Source organism: Vespula vulgaris, chromosome 18, assembly GCF_905475345.1.
Source record: "Vespula vulgaris chromosome 18, iyVesVulg1.1, whole genome shotgun sequence".
NCBI classification, from domain to species: Eukaryota; Metazoa; Arthropoda; class Insecta; order Hymenoptera; family Vespidae; genus Vespula; species Vespula vulgaris.
Window position 1 is genome coordinate 458,270 of NC_066603.1, and position 20,126 is coordinate 478,395.

The 20,126-nt window shown below is 35.9% G+C and overlaps 3 protein-coding genes across 5 annotated transcripts in view; 1 reads left to right on the forward strand and 2 right to left on the reverse strand.

The window, feature by feature from the left end:
• Positions 1 to 121: 121 nt before the first annotated feature.
• LOC127070452 (isocitrate dehydrogenase [NAD] subunit beta, mitochondrial) lies at positions 122 to 2,535 on the reverse strand. The gene is made up of 6 exons (XM_051008452.1): positions 2,233 to 2,535; positions 1,799 to 1,858; positions 1,529 to 1,738; positions 1,068 to 1,459; positions 798 to 987; positions 122 to 708 (listed from the first exon to the last, which is right to left on the reverse strand). Exons 1-6 carry the CDS (start codon positions 2,272 to 2,274, stop codon positions 478 to 480), a joined length of 1,125 nt encoding a protein of 374 aa, XP_050864409.1. The 5' UTR covers positions 2,275 to 2,535; the 3' UTR covers positions 122 to 477.
• Positions 2,536 to 2,802: 267 nt separating this feature from the next.
• On the forward strand, positions 2,803 to 5,816 carry LOC127070451 (methenyltetrahydrofolate synthase domain-containing protein). Its single transcript, XM_051008451.1, has 5 exons — positions 2,803 to 2,964; positions 3,135 to 3,520; positions 3,599 to 3,945; positions 4,019 to 4,265; positions 4,330 to 5,816. The coding sequence occupies exons 1-5, from the start codon at positions 2,946 to 2,948 to the stop codon at positions 4,690 to 4,692; spliced, it is 1,362 nt and encodes a 453-aa protein (XP_050864408.1). The 5' UTR covers positions 2,803 to 2,945; the 3' UTR covers positions 4,693 to 5,816.
• LOC127070449 (serine/threonine-protein kinase 32A) overlaps positions 5,554 to 20,126 on the reverse strand; it is a 42,357-nt gene continuing 27,784 nt past the window's right edge. Inside the window, exons 1-10 of one of the 3 annotated variants that reach the window (XM_051008446.1) lie at positions 18,688 to 19,364; positions 17,067 to 17,355; positions 16,418 to 16,473; positions 15,096 to 15,264; positions 13,934 to 14,131; positions 8,844 to 8,933; positions 8,443 to 8,609; positions 7,900 to 8,180; positions 7,562 to 7,765; positions 5,554 to 7,121 (exon numbers count right to left, since the gene is read on the reverse strand). In XM_051008446.1, coding sequence (XP_050864403.1) covers positions 6,923 to 7,121; positions 7,562 to 7,765; positions 7,900 to 8,180; positions 8,443 to 8,609; positions 8,844 to 8,933; positions 13,934 to 14,131; positions 15,096 to 15,264; positions 16,418 to 16,473; positions 17,067 to 17,196 — 1,494 coding nt within the window. In that variant the 5' untranslated portion in view covers positions 17,197 to 17,355; positions 18,688 to 19,364 and the 3' untranslated portion in view covers positions 5,554 to 6,922. Of the gene's footprint in view, positions 7,122 to 7,561; positions 7,766 to 7,899; positions 8,181 to 8,442; positions 8,610 to 8,843; positions 8,934 to 13,933; positions 14,132 to 15,095; positions 15,265 to 16,417; positions 16,474 to 17,066; positions 18,648 to 18,687; positions 19,365 to 20,126 lie in introns of those variants that run through there. The other 2 variants (XM_051008448.1, XM_051008447.1) reach the window with 2 other exon arrangements.

Consider the following 20,126-nt stretch of genomic DNA (forward strand, 5'->3'; position numbering starts at 1 on the left):
AATTTATCGTATCAAATATTTTCGATCGTGTATGAACGTGAAAAGAAATTAGAAATTTAAATTAATCTACAACCATTGATTTCTATTCTTTCAAAAATGTTAACAATATAAAACCACTGTGTGAGGTAGTATAATTTATTATGTAAGTTGTATATAACTCTATGATACACAACTAGGTAATTTTTCGATTATGTTTATAATCACATTTAACGTAGGCTTTACTAAAATTACGTACGTCTTTAAGACGCGTAAGCTTTTCAAGCTAAATCTTCTGTACATATTAAACTTTGTTACTGGTTTGACCAATTACGTAAAATTTATTTTTTAATAAATAAATGTATAATATATTTATATGTAAAATAAACTCTATAATAGGATAATACTACAAGCATCTATAGATGTGTATGACTTTCATGACTGATTCTATATTACATAATCCTTGTTAAATTTAATTCAAATAAGTTACTTTGAGTATTATTAACGAAGAGAATTTATTACTGCAGCTGTAAATTCTGTTGTTGAACTTTGGCCACCTAAATCCTTTGTAAGAACCTTTCCATCGTTTAAAACTCTATTTAATGCATCTCGGATTTGTTCAGAGTAACGTTTCAAGTTCACATGATGTAGCAACTTGACAGCACATAAAAGCATGGCTGTTGGGTTAGCAACATTCCTACCAACAGCTTCAGAATATGTATGTCTTGCACCCTGTATTATATATACATATTAGACAGTAATATATATATATATATATATTGGTTATGAATAATTATTACAAGTAATTATTATAATCTTACCGGCTCAAAAACTACACACTCTGCACTGTATGTTGCACCAGGGACTACTCCAGCACCACCGACTAATCCAGATGCTAAATTATCTACAATATTGCCATATAAATTAGGCATGACCATGACATCGAATTGATGAGGATTGGATACCATTTGCATAGTGCAATTATCCACGATCATAGTTTCAAATGTAATTCTAAAAATTAATATGATCCATTGAAAATCTAATTTCGTAGAAATAGCATGCAATACAATGTATTATGTATTCATTCTCACCTAGGATATAATTTTGCAATTTCTTGACACGATTTAAGGAAAAGACCATCACCTAATTTCATTATATTGGCTTTATGAACACAAGTTACCTTTTTACGATTATTTTTAACTGCATAATCAAATGCAAATTTGGCAATTCTTTGACTTTTAGTCGCTGTCACTATCTTTAAACACTCTACAACTCCTTTGACAGATTCGTGCTCCAGGGCAGAGTATTCACCTTCCGTTTGTTCTCTGATGATAACGCAATCTACATTTTGATGACGGGACTTGACACCTGGCAGTGATTTTACGTGTACTACATTCGAATATAAATCTAAACTTCTACGTAATTTCATATTCAAAGTTTGTAGCTCTCCGGTATGCGAATGATCTGGTGTGGCTAAAATGCCCTATGAAAAAAGAAAATAAAAAATGTTATAATAATTAAAATAAAAAGACACGTCTATGAATGTTTATACCTTTAAGCAAACTTTGTTCCTAGCAATACTGTTTGAAACTTGTTCAAGTGGTGCACTCAATGTTGGATTTACTTCGGATAAAAAATAAGGTTCAAATTCAATTGGAACATTGGCAGCTTTGAAAACATTTTGGACAGATAATACCAATTCTGGTCCTACACCATCTCCAGGAATTAAAGTACATTTTATTTTTCCCTCCTGTTCAACTATCTAGAAGAAGAAGCATGATAGAGATACAAAAATGAAAAACAAATTTATCATAAAACTTACATTTTCTTGATGAAGAACTGTTCCTACATGTAAGGGCCTAATAGCTCCCTTTTGGGCAGTCTGTTGGTACGGTAAGAATACAAATAATTAAAATACATATTAAACTATATTTTTTCAAAATAATCTTTCAAAAGTATTTGCCAATATTAACACTTAACATTAACGATGTAAACGTAAAACGAGTGATTATGCAAATATTTCCAAAATAACATAATTTGCGAAACTGAAATCTATATCAACGATGAAGATCGTTGTTGATGTAATACCCTTAGCTTAATTTTCGGGTTACTGGTCTATACTGTTAAAAATCTTTTATATTATCGAATTAAACGGGAGAGGAAATAGTTGTTAGTTTTATAAGAAAGTTGAGAAATATCTTGAACTTATCGTAAGAAGAACAGGTTTTCTTTTATTTAAAAAGAATATTCTATTACCTGAGAAAGTACTTTGCAAATATTTCTTGCTAGTAAAGCCATTTCTTACGATGAAAGAAGGTACTACTGTCGTTCTTACTCTTCACGTACAATCAGGGACGTATACTACGACCTTCGATTATTTAAAATAAAAATAATTTTTCGATATTCAAGATTGAGTAGAGAATATTTCCTTGATAGCAAATTTATTCGCGAACGTGTACAAATTTATAGGCATATGAAATAATGACAGATTAGAACAGCACTTAATTTAATTCTATTTCGACATATTTTCAAAAAGAAATGGATTCTTTACTTCGTTATACATACTTAGATAATCGTCTGCCAAACATCGGGTACTTTCGGTAAACGTCGTATCTTTCTTTCATCGATACCCGCGAATATTCAAACTTATATTTTGATTAATGCGTAAATAATGAAAGTGCATGAAAATAAATGTAATTGTTTTTAACACTGTAATTTTTTATTTTTACTTGTGGACTATAATTGCCTTCTCTACTAAAATATTTGTTTTCTTTTTAGTTTTATATTTCTAGAGGATTTTGACTTGCTATGTTTCTCGACATGATATCGTTGTATGGAAATAGAACAGTGGAGGGGATAAAGCAACAGGCAAATCGTGCTATTTTGGTAAAAAAGTTTATAAGCTTTTTTCTTTAGATAGTTTAATTTAATAATTGTTATTCAAAGATCGTGTAGTATAATTTTGTATTATGGCAGACGAAAAACTACGTGAGTTCATTCGTACAATATTACATTTTTCATTGTTAATTTTTTTATATGTTTTGTTTATTTGATGTTGATATTAATTTTTTTTTATTAATCCATAAATATTTATTTCGTATTAATCGACAATTAATTTGCCAAACAACTATTATATAATAGATAATATTTATTTTCAGCCGAAGAGGTGACCAAATATAGTTTCAGGTCTAAAACGTGGGATTATATGAAAAAAAACGGATTAGTAAGCTTTCCACTTAATATTCATAATCGCATTCCAAACTTTAAAGGTGCTATAAAGGCAGCTCAACGTTTAACAGAGTTGGAAGAATTTAAGAAAGCAAAAACTATAGAAATCAGTCCAGACAAACCACAGAAGCCTGTAAGATATTTAGCTCTAGTAGCGAATAAAGAGATACTTGTCCCTATTCCAAGATTACGTTCTGGTCTGTTTCTTCATATTACGTCTGTAGCTGGTGCAACAAAAGCAGAATTGAAAACTCTTTCAACGATATATGGCTTGAAACAAGTTGGTAAACCGATTGGAGTTGATTCAAATATAAAGGTATAGTAGTTGTTTTTCTTAAAAGGAAAAAAAATTCTTGTTTACAATTATTACAGAATTCGAGTTTTGTTTTTACAGGTAGATTTAGTTGTATTAGGTTCTGTGTGTGTGAGTCGAGAAGGATACAGGCTTGGTAAAGGAGAAGGTTTCGCAGATTTGGAATTTGCAATGATGGTGCGAATGGGTGCAATAACAGAAAATACTAAGGTTATTACAACCGTACATGACTGTCAAATAGTAGATGATCTTCCATCACAGTTGTTCAAAGAGCACGATGTACCTGTTGATATAATAATTACACCAACGCAAACAATAATAGTCCAACAAAAAGTGAAAAAGTATTCTGGCATCATATGGGAAATGCTTAGTGAAAGAAAACTTGCGACTATGCCGGTGCTAAGACAGCTCAAAGAAATGGATGAAAAGTACGTTTTAACGTAAGAAACTTCTTCCAATCGATTTTCATAATTATATTCATAACGTTTACTTTTTGTTCAGAGAAGGAAAGATAGTAATTCTAAAGGAAGTAGATTCTGACACAGAAACAAAACAATATTACAAAAATCACACTAAACGTTTGAAATATAAAAAACGATTCAATCCGAATCAATTTCCATTTAAAACAGAAGATTCTGCTCCTGAGGAAGAAAGTATTAAGAAGATAAAAAAATCATTTCCAAAAAAGAGGTATTCCAGAAATGTGAAAAAAGGAGAAAATATTGATCCTTCTTCTAAAGATAAAGAGGTAAGATTAATATTCCTTTGTTCTTGTTAATTAATACTAATCTTTCTATTATAATATTTTTAAGGAAAAAAAACTCGGAAAAAGTACTGAACGCAGAAAATATGCTAATCCAAGACTGAAATCAAATATTGACTTTTCTTTAAAATTATCGAATATCTCGTACGGCGTAAGAGTACGCGATTTAAAAAATGCTTTGCTAGAACGTGGTGTTAAACCAAACGAGATAATCTGGCAAGGATATCGTGGTATTTGTTATCTTCATTTTAACAAACTCAGAGGTGAAAATATATCCCCGCATCAACCAGTTCAAGTAGATTCCATAGTAGCGAATTTACAACAGCTTCGAATCGGCGATTCGACGGATATAATCGTCGAACCTGCGAAACCAATTTCTAGAATCGAAGTAACAGATGTGTCGGCTGTATAAAATAAGACTTGAAAATGTTTACTTTATTTACAAATATTTTCTAACTGAATTTATTTAGTTGGGGACGACTGTCCTATATAAAGCAGAAATCATTTGAAATTGAAGGACGTATACGAGTTTACAGAAAAAAAAAGTATACACGCGTAAAAGAATATTTTGTTTTTTATCGTAATAATCGCTGAAATCAGGATATAGAATTAATTTGTTATACTGTTCTACGAAAGAATATTTTTGTAATATTTTTAATTAGTGAAAGATGAGAATGGCAAGATGTTAAAGATCCCTCGTATATCGTACTGTGATGACTTTAAAAATATTATTACATGTTGTTTGATAATTCGATTGAATTTAATGGTAAATTTGAAGTTAAAGATTATTATAAGTCTGAATCAGCTTTATACGAAATATAGATACTTTATGATTTATCGTTAGACTCGCAAGAAAGCTTTTTTTTAATCTATTATTTATTAAAGCTGCAAGTAAAAGCTGTATATTATTTTGTTATTAAGTGTATCTACGTTGTACGTATTTGATTTACTCATCTAAACGATCTAATGTAAAATTTCTAAATCTTTATTTTCTATATATAAATTTACTGTGATCACGTAAAGAATACTTAAACATAGAAACAGATTTATATTATTTTTGTGAGTTGTTGAGAGAGCCAAGGCAATTAATAATAGATAGGACTCGTATCTGCGATAATAAGTTGTGACATTTATCGAATGACGACAATAGTTGCTGCATTAGTTTATACATTAATTGGTACATGCGGAAATAAGAAGCTGCGTTTTTGTCACTTATGTAAGAAGAAAGGAAATACTCTATTTTTTCTGAACGAATATTTTCACACGAAAGATGTAACATTTTTGAAATCTAATCTTAGAGAAGTATGCTTCCATGATACAACAAACCGCTTTTAGATACATATAGTGGGCTTCCATGTTACGCGAGATACAAAAAAGATATGAATTTGTATGCGTTTGTTAATGAGCAGGTCTACGGCAATATTTTGTGATATTAATAATTATTATTTGTTGTCTTTAAGATATAGTTGTAATGCTTCACGATGGTATTTACTTTTATTAATATATTAACATACTATGTTTTTATAATTGTCACAATGTATACAAATTCTACGTATAAAGAAAATATCTTTTTTCTTTTCTTTTTTTTCATTTGTTATTTTTTATCGTTATAACACAATATATTTTTTGTCTATTTTATACGTATGTATGTATATACAATGATGAATAATTCAACGTAATTATTAGCGATAGCAAATCTCAATCTATTTTATACACACTTACATACATATGTATTTTGCGATTTTGACTAGAGAAACAAGCTTGATAAATGCATAAAGATACGAAGAAAAAGAAAAATAATCGTGTTTAAAAAATTTTGAAAGAATAAAGAGTATTATCATTTAAATATACGTTGGTTATTGTAAATGGATTTTCATAATTTGTACGTCCATAAAACGTAGCGAGTTTTGTAACGCGAGTGGGAGAAGGAAATCGAGAAAAGATTCTTTGTGTGTTTCGTTTGGTCGACCAGGCGCCGTTGCTATCGATTACTTGACGATTCTCGGACAAAACGTGGTCTGCATTCGATCCATCAATTCCAATTATAGAAGAGAGCGGAGATTTTTTCCCGATCTGTTCGCTTTACGAATCCTGTCGGCCATATTTCATACTAATCGCATTTACCTTTTACAAAAATGATATCTCTTAGTGAAAACGACTTCGTTTGCTATTTCTAGCGGTATACTCGAGGAATTTTCTAACAACCCGACGGAGTAACGTTAAACTATAAGTAATGCGAAACTTTTTGGAAAGCAAACGATGAATCGGCAAAGTGTATTTGCACGAGATTCGATCGTTTCGTTAAATAAATTCTGAGGGAAATCCTTTCCACTCGGCGGATACACCGTATGGATCATTTCTATAAACATCTTTCATAATCTTTCGCCGTCTCTAACGATGCCTATTATTTTTATTCTCTAAAAGGTCTACGAATCAAAATGCAAACCTAATCAGGATCTACTTGTAATTAATATTACAGCGTTTTTTGCACGATCATCTTTATGGAAAGCTAGAACGATAGATTATATTGATCGATAATGGTAATTATTAGGCGATCGATCGATCGGTCGATCGATCACGATCATATATCTTATAGACATCATCGTTTTATAAGGTTCCTGTAAAAAATGATTCAATTAAATTTACGATGTAGATGGTTCAGGACTGGCATCGATGTAATCGATGTCGGAGGACGTCGCAGTGCTCGTCCTTCGACTAAGTCTGGGAGAAGCACTGATTCGAGCTTTCACGTTCGAGACGCTCAATCTGTTCCCACTTTTCTGTGCTTCCTGTTGTTGTTGCTCTTGCTGTTGCTCTTGCTGCTGCTGTTCTTGTTTCCTCCTGCAAAGAAAACAAATTCTGATAATTTCTAATCGCTTTACCATCAAGTTATATCTCTCTCGTTCAGCGAATTGCGTAATTTCAGTAGGAGATTTGAAATTCTTAAAAGACAAGATTAAAAAGAAAAGCGAATAAATAATAACGAATAGACTATAATCGACGTACGTAGGTACCGTTAATGTCTTTCAACAAATTACCAAAGCAACGATGTAATTTCATTGGACGATGTAAACTCGAGAACGTTCGTGCGTACATAAACGAGATTTACTGCTGATATAATTCTCTTATGCGCGTTGTATGCACTTTTCGAATGTCGAAATCGTAAAATTTTCATCGCCTCCTCATTGGAACAGATTGTAAAAGCTTTTTATGATATGCAACGCACGATGAGAACGTTTTTGTTGGAATTGGATTATCGCTTGGAGTAATTTCGTTCATACCTTGGCGTCTCATCGGCACCCATCATGGCAGTGTTCAGTTCCTCCTCCCATTGTTTCTCCTTTCGTTCCCTCTCCAATCTCTCCATTTCTCTTTCACGATTGTATACGCGATATTCTGGGATAAAGGCCAATCTTCTCAGATCCACGCCGTCACCTTCCGCAAATTTCAAAGCATCGTCTGCCGTCAACTCGGCTCTGAGGGATCTACGAGAATCGATTCGAAACCCAAACGTAATTGCATCTCGATGATTTATTTATTTCTTTTCTTTCTTATTACCGATTATATCGATTATCGCGCGAGTAAAAGAATACATTTCTTTTCGCACGAAATAAATTACCTTTGTTTGGTCAAACGTTTCTTTTTCTTATGCAACGGCTTCGTCTCGATAATCATCTCCTCGAGTTCGAACGTGGGATCGCAATTGAGATGATCCTTTGGTGGCGCAAAGGGTGGTTTTATCTGCTTGTTCAATATTTTATCAAAGTCCAAATTTCTTATCACTGCAATCTGCTTGAGTTCCTTCAAAGTCGAGACCCTAGCACCCGGTGCTAGAGTTAACAATCTGTCTAAGAGGTCGCATATTGCGGAACTCCAGTGAGACGGCTTTCCCCTTTCTTCCTAAAGCGGCAAGAGTTCGAAAGAGTACTAACGATAAGGGAAGAAAGAAGTTTGCCGAAGTAACAATGAAAAGTAAAATTTTCCCTGCGACGTATACAATTCAGATCGATCGCTAGTTCTCTCAATGAAAGAGAAAATTCGATAAGATAATTTATTGGGTCGACAATTCGTATTCAATTCTTGTCAAAGCCCACAAAAGCTAATGGGGAAGTCGAGCACGGTCGACGCGACAGGGAGGCGCGTTAAATCGATCTTTGGTTACCTGTAAAATCCTCAGAGCTTCTCTGTAAGAAGTCGTTGAATGAAGAGGATAAGGACGTTCACCGGCCAGAGTCTCCCAAGCGAGAATTCCCAAACTCCACCAATCGACGGCAAATCCATAACCAAGGACACCGTATTCCTCGCACGAGCACATGTAAATCTCTGGCGCTGACACAGGTTCATATTGGAGGAAAAAGAAATGGGAAATGTTACGAGCATGTTCAACGCGTTCTATCTCTCACGCGTTTCGTGTATATGTCTGTGTGCGTATTTGTCTATATATACATGTACGGACACACACACACCTAGCTACCTACGTGTTACGAATATTAGCGGATATCTGTGACGTGAGAACAACGACGTGCTTTTCTCATATTTTCTCTCACTTTTTCTCATACATACCTATGTACGGTTTCGTGCCTGACATCGAAGTTGCCAATTGTCCATTCTCCAATTCAGTGGCAATGTTGAAGTCCGTCACGCGTGCATGCCCTTTTCAAAAGCGACCAAGTTAAAGAAGTTCTCGAAAGCTTTCGTTTTGTTAAACTCTAGAATATTATTTAACTTTAGTTTATATATGAAAGATAGCAATATTATTTTAATATCCTTTCGAAAACTTTTCAAAAATTTTTGTTTCCTTTTTCTCTTTATTCAACCACTTGAGCTTTTTACCTCATTCTCTCGTCATAATACTTTTGCAAATACGCGGGACATTAAAACGGTTTTCAACTTTTATGTAATTAGTAGCTCGAAAGATTATATACGACTTTTGACTTCATTCGCTAAGACATAATTAGTTACTCTTACAAATGAAAGGAATTCCTTTCACGACAATATTTTTTTCTTTTAATTTTACAAATAGATCGAAGTAAGATAGGACTATGAAGACATTTGGTAAAGGAGACAGACTATCAGAAAATTAAATCTTTACGATTTCTAAACGTTTATCCTTCCAAATGGATGGAGATCGAACATCTTACGCTCTTTCCACGCTGCTCTCAGTATAATTGTACTTTTACAAAGCCTCGAAAATATATCGAGATTTTCCTGATCCATTGAGAACTCGAAGGAAATCCTTCAAAGATCGATCGTTCTATATCTTCCATTTCTTCGGAAGAACTTTAAGCGTTTCCTTTTTCAAAGGATATACGATCCAACGGATTTACACTTTATCGAGAAATTACGTCGTAAACTATTTTAAACGATAGCAATTTCTCTAACATATTACATTTTTCTTTTGATAGAGTCGTAAAGGTGATATACGTACATATCTATTTCGGGATAAAGTTTCTGCAAGGAATGAGAGAATAGTTCGTTTTATTAAATTTGAATGTCACGGAGATCCCATGGAATTTGAAAAATTTCAAGTTTTCTGAGAAAGGAACGATCGCATTGTCAGGATCGTATATTGTCGAACATCTGCCGAAAGATATCTTCGATATTTTTCTAGAAAGTTTAGCTATCTCTTCTTTGTGTCAATTTTTACCATTCGAACGGACGCTTACTTTCTTTACGAACGACAATACGTACTAGCGATACGTACTTTCTTGAAAGACGTCTGTGACTTTTCTTCGCGCAAACACACACCCACACACACGAGCAAACACACACGAAGCAAGTCGCAAAACGTTTCGCGAATAAGAGAGAAACCTAGTCTCGATAGTTAACGCGATAGGAATTTTCCGTTAAAGCGCTAAAGGATGAAGTGAGAGAAGGAAGGACCGCGAAAGCGTTGAGAAAGATCTTAAATGACGACGACATAGTACGCGAGTCTAATTGTAAATTATGCAGACGCAATCTCAAAATTCAAACAGTCGGGAGGGGAAGATGCTATAGAGGAAGTTAGGGCTAGGTAGTTCTAGCTACTCGTCTGAGATATGTAAATGCAGTATGCAGCTTTTCTCTTCGAAGGACTGCCTTGCGCGTTATAGAGACTCCCTTTTTTCTTTTATCTTTACTATGCCATTAAAGCCGATCCTTTTTCAAACGTATAATAATGATAATAAAAAAAGTCAACAATTTCATTCAGATCTTTTTTTCGAGACGAACCAATCCATTTCTTCAAACGATCCGATCGACATTTTTTTTTCTCCTTTAGTAAGTAATTCGATTTGAAAGGAAAAAGCTAAAGGAAGATGAACGCTCGGAGGCGCTATCCTCGATGTGTTACCGGTACGCTAAGAATTTCTCTCACTTCGCCAGAGAATTTCCTTATGAGAAGAGTACATGTAGGTGAATATATTTTAAATAATGTCAGTACGTGGAATTTCCGACCAGAGCGACCTTTACCATACGACGAAATAACGAAGGCAAGTTCTATGAATATGTTGATTCAAAATTATCGTTCTCGCATTAATTTGACTCGTGAAATGCGTGTATCTTATTATCATCATCGTCGTCATCGTCAACCATTTACGTGTCTTTTATCCACGGTAACGACCAATAGTCTCGTTGTATTACAAAACGCGCTTTAGTGAGATTTATATCCACATACACGGAGGTATGTTTTATCGATCGAAACTATATTCTACGTAGTGGCCGGAGTAGAATTTCACAAGAGAAACACGTAACACCATCCGTTTAAACCACCACACCTGCCAACAGCAAAATTCGGATTAATATAGTTTTTATCTTATTTTTCTTTATACGCCTTATTGAATTATCTTTTTATTTTCATCTCTTTTTATTATCAGTCAACGCGTTTGCTCTCTTCGTGAAATATTTATAGAAAAAATTCGGGCTCGATTTTCTCTGCCACCCGGAAATCCTCTGCTTCGCATAATTTGCTACTTCGAACGTGTAACGCGTGTGCATGTGCATATGTGCGTGTGTGTGTGAGAGAGAGAGAGAGAGTACACGAATAATGTGATTCGTGTAACTTGTATGATTACAGCAAACATTCCGTATCTCATCAGAATATGAGAATACTCCACTATTTCCTAACCAGCTGCTTCAGGGCATCGTAGCGTTAGCTAAAGGTATATAGGTACGTACCTATCGGGCTATAAACTATAATAGCGAATCTAAAGAAATATTGTAATAACGTACGATTAATGCAAATTCAAAGGAAAAACAATGAAGTTTATCCTTGGTTAAGCTTATCCCTTTGCAATACTTAAATGATAATTAAAAAAAAAAAAAAGAAAAGAAATCGTTTAAAATAATTTCCTTCGAGAAAATTCATTGGATTCGAATAGTTAATTAAAAATATTTTATTCATTGGGTATAGATTTCCATTTAACAGGATACTTTAAAATCACGAAACTGCCGTACACGAGTGTAACTTCCTTGAACGTGGGCGTTTCTAAAATAAATAGTAAAAGGGAGAGAGTGATTCGTGAGCAGAATAAATACGAAGCACTAAAAGCAAAACGAATCGAACGAATTACGGATTACACCTTGATAAAGTATTTCTAGCGTGTTCCCTCTTTAACCCTTTCTTACTTAACTAAAATGGTTTTACTTACTTAATATCTTACCTTTCCTTAAACTCTATAAACTCTCGCGATTCATTTAACATTCAACCAAAGGATGTTCGAATACTTAACAAGACAAAATTTCAACTTTCTCGTTAATTCCATGTCGAAGTCTATTTCAAGTACTTACCTACTATGTAATTATGGAAGTTTCATGGGACACAATGTCTCTAGGATGTAGGACGAACTAGAACGAACATGTTCTTCGAGCTATGTTTCGTCTACTAGTAAACTCATGCAAAGAGACTATTTACATTTTCGATCCATACTTATACCATTATCTATCTATCTTTTCTTATGGGATATCTTCTATCAGTTATGTTCCAAACTTTGGTACGACAATTTTTCTTTTTCAAGTTTATATCTACTTTCCTCGAAATTTTCTTATAAATAACTGTGTGTGTGTGTGCGCGCGCGCGCATTATAAGAGTAAACTTGCCTCGAAAAAGTTTTGTTATACTCGTACGAACATCGAAAGCGACGAAGCGAGCAAACATCGAATCTGTCAGCTGCACTCCGTAGGACCGCAAATGTCCGAGGGTGTTATTATCTTCTTCGTCGCAACGAGTTTCACAGATGTCTTTCTGTTTATCTTCTCTCTCTCTCTCTCTCTCTCCCCCTGCCTCCCTCTTAAAGTTCCCTACTTAAAGATTTGTGAAAAATATCTACGAAGAATGCAACTATAACGTTTGTAGGATTTATCACAAGTTTAACATAGCACGATCAAGTAATGTCAACGCAGCTGTCAAATTCTGGAAATAAGCGCAGGTGTTAGTCTTCGTTGTACACCTGACGGATTCCGTAAATTCTTTGAACGAAGAAGATACGTGTTAATTAAGAATTAATAAATTTCATTAAGACAAATTGATCGACATATGAGATAGAGATGTCTACCGAGAGATATTAATTTTATCGCAATTTATCGTTATCGCGAGCTTAAGCAAATTTTTTACGGGCTTTTCGCGTAATTATTTAACATAATATTCTTCTTCCATTAGAAATTTAATTATAATTAATAAGAAGATATAAATTTTAACGTGACGCGTCGTTAGAAAGAAAAACGAAGAAAGGAACTGAATAGAGGGCGAATTAGAAATTTCCACGCTCGGTGAACGTCAAAGAGACTTCCGTGATTTATAACTAATGAAATGCCGAACTAAAGGAGAGAACGATGTAAAGCGTAACAAAGGAAGTTTCCTTTCTTCTAGAGAATCACGTACCGCGCTTGTAAAGATACTCTCGCAAGAATGGAAACATTTTGCTTTCATATCGGTAAGGAAAAATTGTTCCTTAATGATACAAAGCGTCGTCGTCCTGAAGGAAGCTCGTTTACTTTTTTATTAGAAATGATCGAGCATCTTTCTTCAATCAAAAGCATCTATATGTACTTTGCTATAGGAATACACGTGAGTTAGCAATAGGTGGATCTATGAATCGTAGAGAAACGGATACACACGTGTATATAGCTGTAGACGTATACACATAGATAGGTTTAATATAACACGGAAGCTCGCGTAAACAGAGCGGGACCAGTTACGAGAGGTTACTGTAGGAAATTCACAACGCGAGAAGTTGGCACAGTCAGCGGTAAAGCAATTTTCCAATTTCGCGCATAGTTCGACGATCGAATTACAATTCTCATGATACTCGATTAGTACGCTTGTTTGCCATAACGTTACCCGTCGAAAACATACGCGTTGTTTGTTGCTTCCAAGCCGGTAAACAACCGCTTCTCATCGATATGCAAACATTCGCAAAATCATTTTCGTCTCAATTTCGTGAGAATTATCACGTATCGTAATCCCTAAATTCGATCGATCGATATCGTAAAGGGAAAATTGTGAAATGAAAAGAGCGAAAGACAGAGGTGGCGAATGTTAAAACAAAATACACGATTCTAAACGTTTGAACGTTTTCCTTTTTCCCCTCTTAAGTCCTTTCATATTGAAAAGCGGGAAACGTGCTTTGGCGAAAGTAAAGTGATATTGGATGTTGCAAAAAGACTCGAGTACTCACCCTCCTCATCCAACAGGATATTGTCAGGCTTGATGTCTCTGTGAACGATCTTGTGACTTTGTAGATAGTCGAGAGCGAGAGCGATCTCTGCGACGAAGAGGACGATGCTTTCCTCGGAGAACTCGATCTTCTGTTGTATGTGATACCGCAAGTCGCCACCCAACAACAAATCCGATACCATAAACAGGTCCTCTTCGTCTGAGAGGAAAAACGAAATTGTTATTGATGTTGGTGCGTCTACGCAAACATGTTTATCTAAAACGATAGCGAATTTGTGTTAAAGAGTATTACCAGTGGCTTTCGATGTCCCATCTAATAATAGCACGTTAGTGTATAATACGGTAAACATTTTCGCCAATAAGTTCACGTTGCACATAATCGCGATGGGCGTTTAGAAACGGGTATAGCGAGTAAGAGGATAAATTTTCCGAGTGGATCGTACGATTACATTTATCCTCTTAGCCTTTTGAACAACGAGTTCTCCTAGTATTACTAAACTAATTTTGGAATGCTAAGAACGATATGTGCGGTATGATGACTAATAATAATGACTAAATAATAATTTGTTTGAATAGAAAGACGATTTGAAATAGTTGGGAATGGCAAGAGAGAGAGAGAAAGAGAGTGAGGGAGTAGGCGGAAGAGAGAAAGAGATATGTTTCAAACGACTAGAATGGCTAAATCCGAGTAGACTCACGATTTGCTCTCCCGATAGCTACCTACTTCGCTTTGTTTTTCCGGCTTTCCACGAGATTCCTTCCGACCAAAGTTTCGCATTACTCAAGACTTCCATTTTAAGAGGAAAACGAGAAAGAGAAAAGAAAAGAGAGAGAGAGAGAGAGAGAGAAGGAGAATCAGTCAACTTGAACGATAGAACTTCTCTTAGCGAGTTCAAGGTAATAATCCGAGATTCGAGTCAAGATCGAGGGGTAATATTAACGTGAATTATTAACGAGAAAGCGCGTGTCAAGTAAAATTCTGTAAGTGCCAAGATGTGTACTGGGAATAGTAACAGCACGATCGATGATAACTTTTAATTTCGTCAAACTGTTCCTTCATTTTTCCCCCCTCCACTCTCTCACTTTTTCTTTCGCGTATACGTATGTCATTTTATTAAAGTTTTTTGTTTCAACGAAATTCTAGAATTAGAAAAATAGCTTACCTTGGAAACTGAACCATAGATTTACCAAACAAGGATGTTCCAACTTGGAAAGAATTTCAACCTCTCTCGCGACATTTTTTAATGCTCCTCTCTCCGCACACTCTCCTTTGTGGACGTATTTCATCGCATACATATTGCCCGTACGGTCTCTCTTTTGCACTATGCAAACCTGAAGAACGAAGAGAATTCATTCGTTTTTTAGTATCCCACCGATCTGGAATATTGCCAGGAACAAATCGAGTAGGAAAGTAGGAGCAGAATGAAGTGCTTAATTAACGGGATTTTGCGACATTTTCTTCGTCCCTGATTCGTTTAATCGACTCTCCTATTCGTCGACTGGTCATTAACTCTCATAAAAATCTATCGAAAGTATCTCTCTCCTCTGCTCACTTTTTATAATTTTATAAAAATATATAAAATGAAATTTACCATTTTATTTCTGTATATACATACCTCTTATTAGAATTCATCGACGCAATTTTGTATGACTTGTAAATACAAGTCAGTCGATTAATTTTTTAATAATATTTTTACATGTAAATAAATAAATATTATAAACGAGGTTTTTAACAAAATTAGCGTGGCTGAACACGAATATTTGGTAACAATTTGTTGGTAATAAACGTTACTTTTCGGTATAATAAGCGTTAACTTTCGAAGTCAGAATTCACTTTATTCTTTTAACATCGTTACATGAACGTAATTACGAGATTTAATCTCTTCGAAACCTTCGCAGAAAACGGAAATTCGATGGCACGAAAATGTATCGCCTGTTATTTCCGTCGTTCAAACGATCATTACCAACACCCTGATTGTATTTTAATTATTCGCGGTCGCGTTAATACGATCCTATCTATGCTTCGATACATTTATCATAAGCGGCAGAAGTAAAGTCGGTGCATTCGAGTTTCGTGATTCGCCGATCGATTACATCGTATGCTGTTTTCGGAAGGTCATAACACGAATCTCGCGATGCCCTGAGCATATTACCGAGCATGTAGCGAACGCGACTATAAATCCTATTCGATGCAATTTTTCATTTCGGAAAAACGCTATCCTTCTATACGCATATATCTATTTTCGTGGAATATTACAAAGTATTTATCTATAGAAAAATAGAAACGAAAAAATATTGAAAGAAATATACAATAAATTACGACGTATTATGTGAGATAAATATGTCAATATCATTCGCTCCGATGGACGAATAAAAATTCGTTACAGTCGGTCTTTTTTTCAAACGAAATGTTCAAGCGCTTTTGCAACGACGTTCATTTCTCCGTTAACATTTTAATGGATATTAAAATATTTTTCCAACATACCTTTCCGAAACTTCCTTTGCCTATGGCACGTAGAATTTCAAAGTGATCGAAGTTCACTGTAACAGATATGTGGATTTAATGTTGTAGTAAAAATATCCGTACAAGTTTCGACGAAGGAAAACGTCTCGACGTTAGCTGGTATCTACGATTTTCATGAATTTTAACGCAGAATACTGTAGGAATTTGTATCTACGAGCTCTAGTTTCGACGTTAAAGGAAGAGGATCTAGCGTATCCTTAACCATATATTCAAATCTATGATCATACCGATAGAACGAAATATCGAATAAAACGAGATGCATAGGCATTTTCGAATATCGATGATTGTTGGCGATAATAAAAAAAAAGTAGAAGAAAAATGAAAAAAGAAAAAGCAAGAGAAAGAAAAGTGTTTTTTTTGAAACAACGCTCCGTTGGAGTAACGCGGTTGAAAATGTGGTCAAGCTGGTACGTGTTCGCTTTGTTAAATTCATGAACCGAAATATTCGCGATTTGCTGAAATTCGTATATATAGTCGATAATTATTTACTATCGATTTTAACAACGAAAACGTGTATCTCGCTTCGAAAATCGAACGACCTTCTTCTTCCTTCTATTTGCAAAGAAATGAAATGGAAAAAGAAAGAAAAAAGAAACGACAAGGACAATACCTTCTTCTCCTGGAGTAGGTACGCTTCTGTTCGATTGGTTAGCCCCCATTTTTTTCTCCTTAATGACTCTCGAAACGTGACACGAGTGGTGGTGGCCCGTATAAACTGGAAATCCACTCGGAAGTCTCATACTTCCACATTTTCCGCACTAAATTCTTCATTGGATCTCGGCCAATGGATTTCGAAGTGCATCGGGACGAGCTATGTATCGATGATCTTCCGCTTGTCATCGATCGCCCTCGTATATGTTTCCCTTGTTTGTGGATTTAACTCCTTCCCCTCCTTCTCTCTACGGTCGTCGAAGATACCGATTGGGATGTTAATTAGGAACGCTCTCGTGCTAACGAGCGTCAACATCGAAACGAGAAACGTATTCGCGAAGATCGAATAAGCGATGAGACATCCGACGTAAGTAAGTAAAGTAACTAAGTACTTGTTTTCGATCTAGAGTCGTCCAAATAAATGGCGCCAATTTGGAACGTAGCACTTATTGTTAAATCCGTTAGAATGCCTTTGTTTTCGACCGAACGTCTATCGATTTCTAAGCTTATTGGAACAACGTGTGTATTGTGTGTATCTAGCAGAGTAAATTCAATTGGTAGACAAAATTAGCTCGGCTGCGATTTCGTGCTCGGCCTTCGGTCTCATTACTTTATTTCCTTTCGTTGGATTCGACAGTGAAAAGAATTAAAAAAAAAAAAAGAAAAAAAATGTATTCTCTCGTTGATAGAACCAATTACGGTTTCGTTCCTTCTTCTAAGGAAAATTATAAGATATTCAAGCTCTCTATCTCTCTCTCTCTCTCTCCCATCTTATTCCTTCGAATATCGAGTTACACTTATACGGAAAAGAAGAGGTCATGTGCAGAGAAGAGGTTTAACGAAGTTAATTAGCGCGTGGGAGAAAGTCGACTTCCGTAAGCGAAGAATATCCTCTTATCGAACTTAATTAAAACCTGTATTATTTCTTAGAAACGTGAGCGCGTGCGTGTGCGTCAAGAATCGTCTCGCGTTGTAATGCGAGAAGAAAAAGAAACGAAACGAAGGGTGGTTGTTGAAGTCTTTCGAATGAAAGAATCGACCTTATTCGCGATTGTTTCGCGAAAGCCCTTTCAAAAAATTATTTTCTTCTCGACTTATTACTTTTCCCAACGACTTCTTTCAAGTTATCGTCTAAACGAGGATGTCAAAATTTGAATGGAAGTTAGTTGAAAAGCTGCCGTGCCAGTTTCCCTCTTCCTTTTAAAAGTAGTTCCTTTTGTAGGGACAGAGAGAGAGAAAGAGAGAGAGGAGGGGAGTGGGAAGAAGGGAGAAAGAAAGAGAAAAAGAGAGCGAAAGAGAAGCGCGCCACCTTTTGTCAAGAGAAAATCTGTCAAATGTGACAGACGAGTATAAGACGAGTTGCTGCGAACGCGCGCGATACTTTCCGACCTATCAACTCCGTTTGTCTCGAACATAAATAAAAAAAAAAAAAAAAAAGAAATGATCATAAACTCCAAAATTTTAAGAACGTTTAAGATAATCGAGTTATAAGAAACTTTCCCGCGCGCGGCACATTTGAAACCGAGCCTCTAGAGTCGAACTAAACTAATCCTTTGAAAATAGAAATAGGAAGAACGTACTGTAAGTATTAGTTGGAAATACCGATCATCAGCTTCGTTTTCGATGCTCCAAATCCTCTTGAAAAAAATAATCGACCCGCCGGAAGGTTCCCACGTGATATCGAAGTGTCGTTCAACAGAATGAACACTTTTGTCGAGAGTTCAAAAGGATTCTTCGTATTCCTTCGGGAAGAAGCGGGAACAGGAAAGGAGTTATCACGTTCGCGGTCGCCGTACGAGTGTCCGCTCTCCGTTGGACGGTTCAATGTAACGCGCTTCCAACGGCGTCCTCCTACTATCGTGTGCGTGAATCTCTCTCTCTCTCTCTCTCTCTCTCTTACTTACTCTCTTTTGACGATGGAGAATCGCGTCTGCGCGAGCGTCCGCGCGTTTGAGCGCGTGCCATGTGTAGTCGGGCGTCCCGACGCTTTCCGACCCGACTAGACGTCCATTCTCTGTCTCTCTCTCTCTCCTTCTCTCCCTGTTATTCGCATTTACATGATCGAGCAGATGGCAGTGGCACGCACGATCGCGATGACGGAGAGCCGGCTGTTCTCGTCTCTAGCCAGGTTCGCCGTTTCTTTAACTCCTTTTCAAAGAGAAATTCTACGCTTCTCGAGTCGAGTTGCGTTCTCGACTTGAATTCTCTACGGTAGAAAAATTCACACACGATATCCCTTTATGGAAGAGCAAGCACGGGTTACCTACGTTCAGATTTATGTATACCTAATTGATAATTTATCGGATTCTATACAAGGAGCAAAGAAAAAAAAAAAGGGAAAAATAAGGCAACGCATTACGCAAGAATAACAGAGATAGAGAAAATCCCGAAGAAATGCTAGTAAAGCGATAAGGAATTAGAACGGGAACGAGATATTAAATCAATTTGTAAATAAAATCAGCACGGCAGTCAATGACGTTAACAAAGTTTTGCATCGAAAGCGTTGGCAATTCGCTAATCGATAATAAGAATCGTTTCCGTAGGGTAACTCCAATGGAAATAGGATTCGTACTTGGCGAACTAACGAAAATCGTAATGCAATTAGAGAATTGCCGAAGATAGACAGAGATGGAGATAGAGAATCGAGAGACGGAGAAGGGTGTGTATAACAAAATTTCCTATCGTTGCCACAGCTGATGCCATTTCCGCCTTGGCGCATACCAATCACGTTTCCCTCCCTTCTCCGTCCTCGTAATTCTACCTCCCCTGTCCCTTCTCCTCCGCACCCCGACTCCATCGCACATTTTCTCTCCCCAACCGACCGTTTCCCTTTTCATCCTGTCCGTGTCTCGCCATTATATGGAAAAGTGGCTCTCCCTTTTCTCCTTCGAGCCTCTCTCTCTCTCTCTCTCTCTCTCTTTTTCTTCGCCTCCACGTGGTGTTGTATTTCTTTTTCGGACGGTACTTCGAATTCGAAGAGCATAGGTAAAACAAATATTTACACGATGGCTGTCATCGA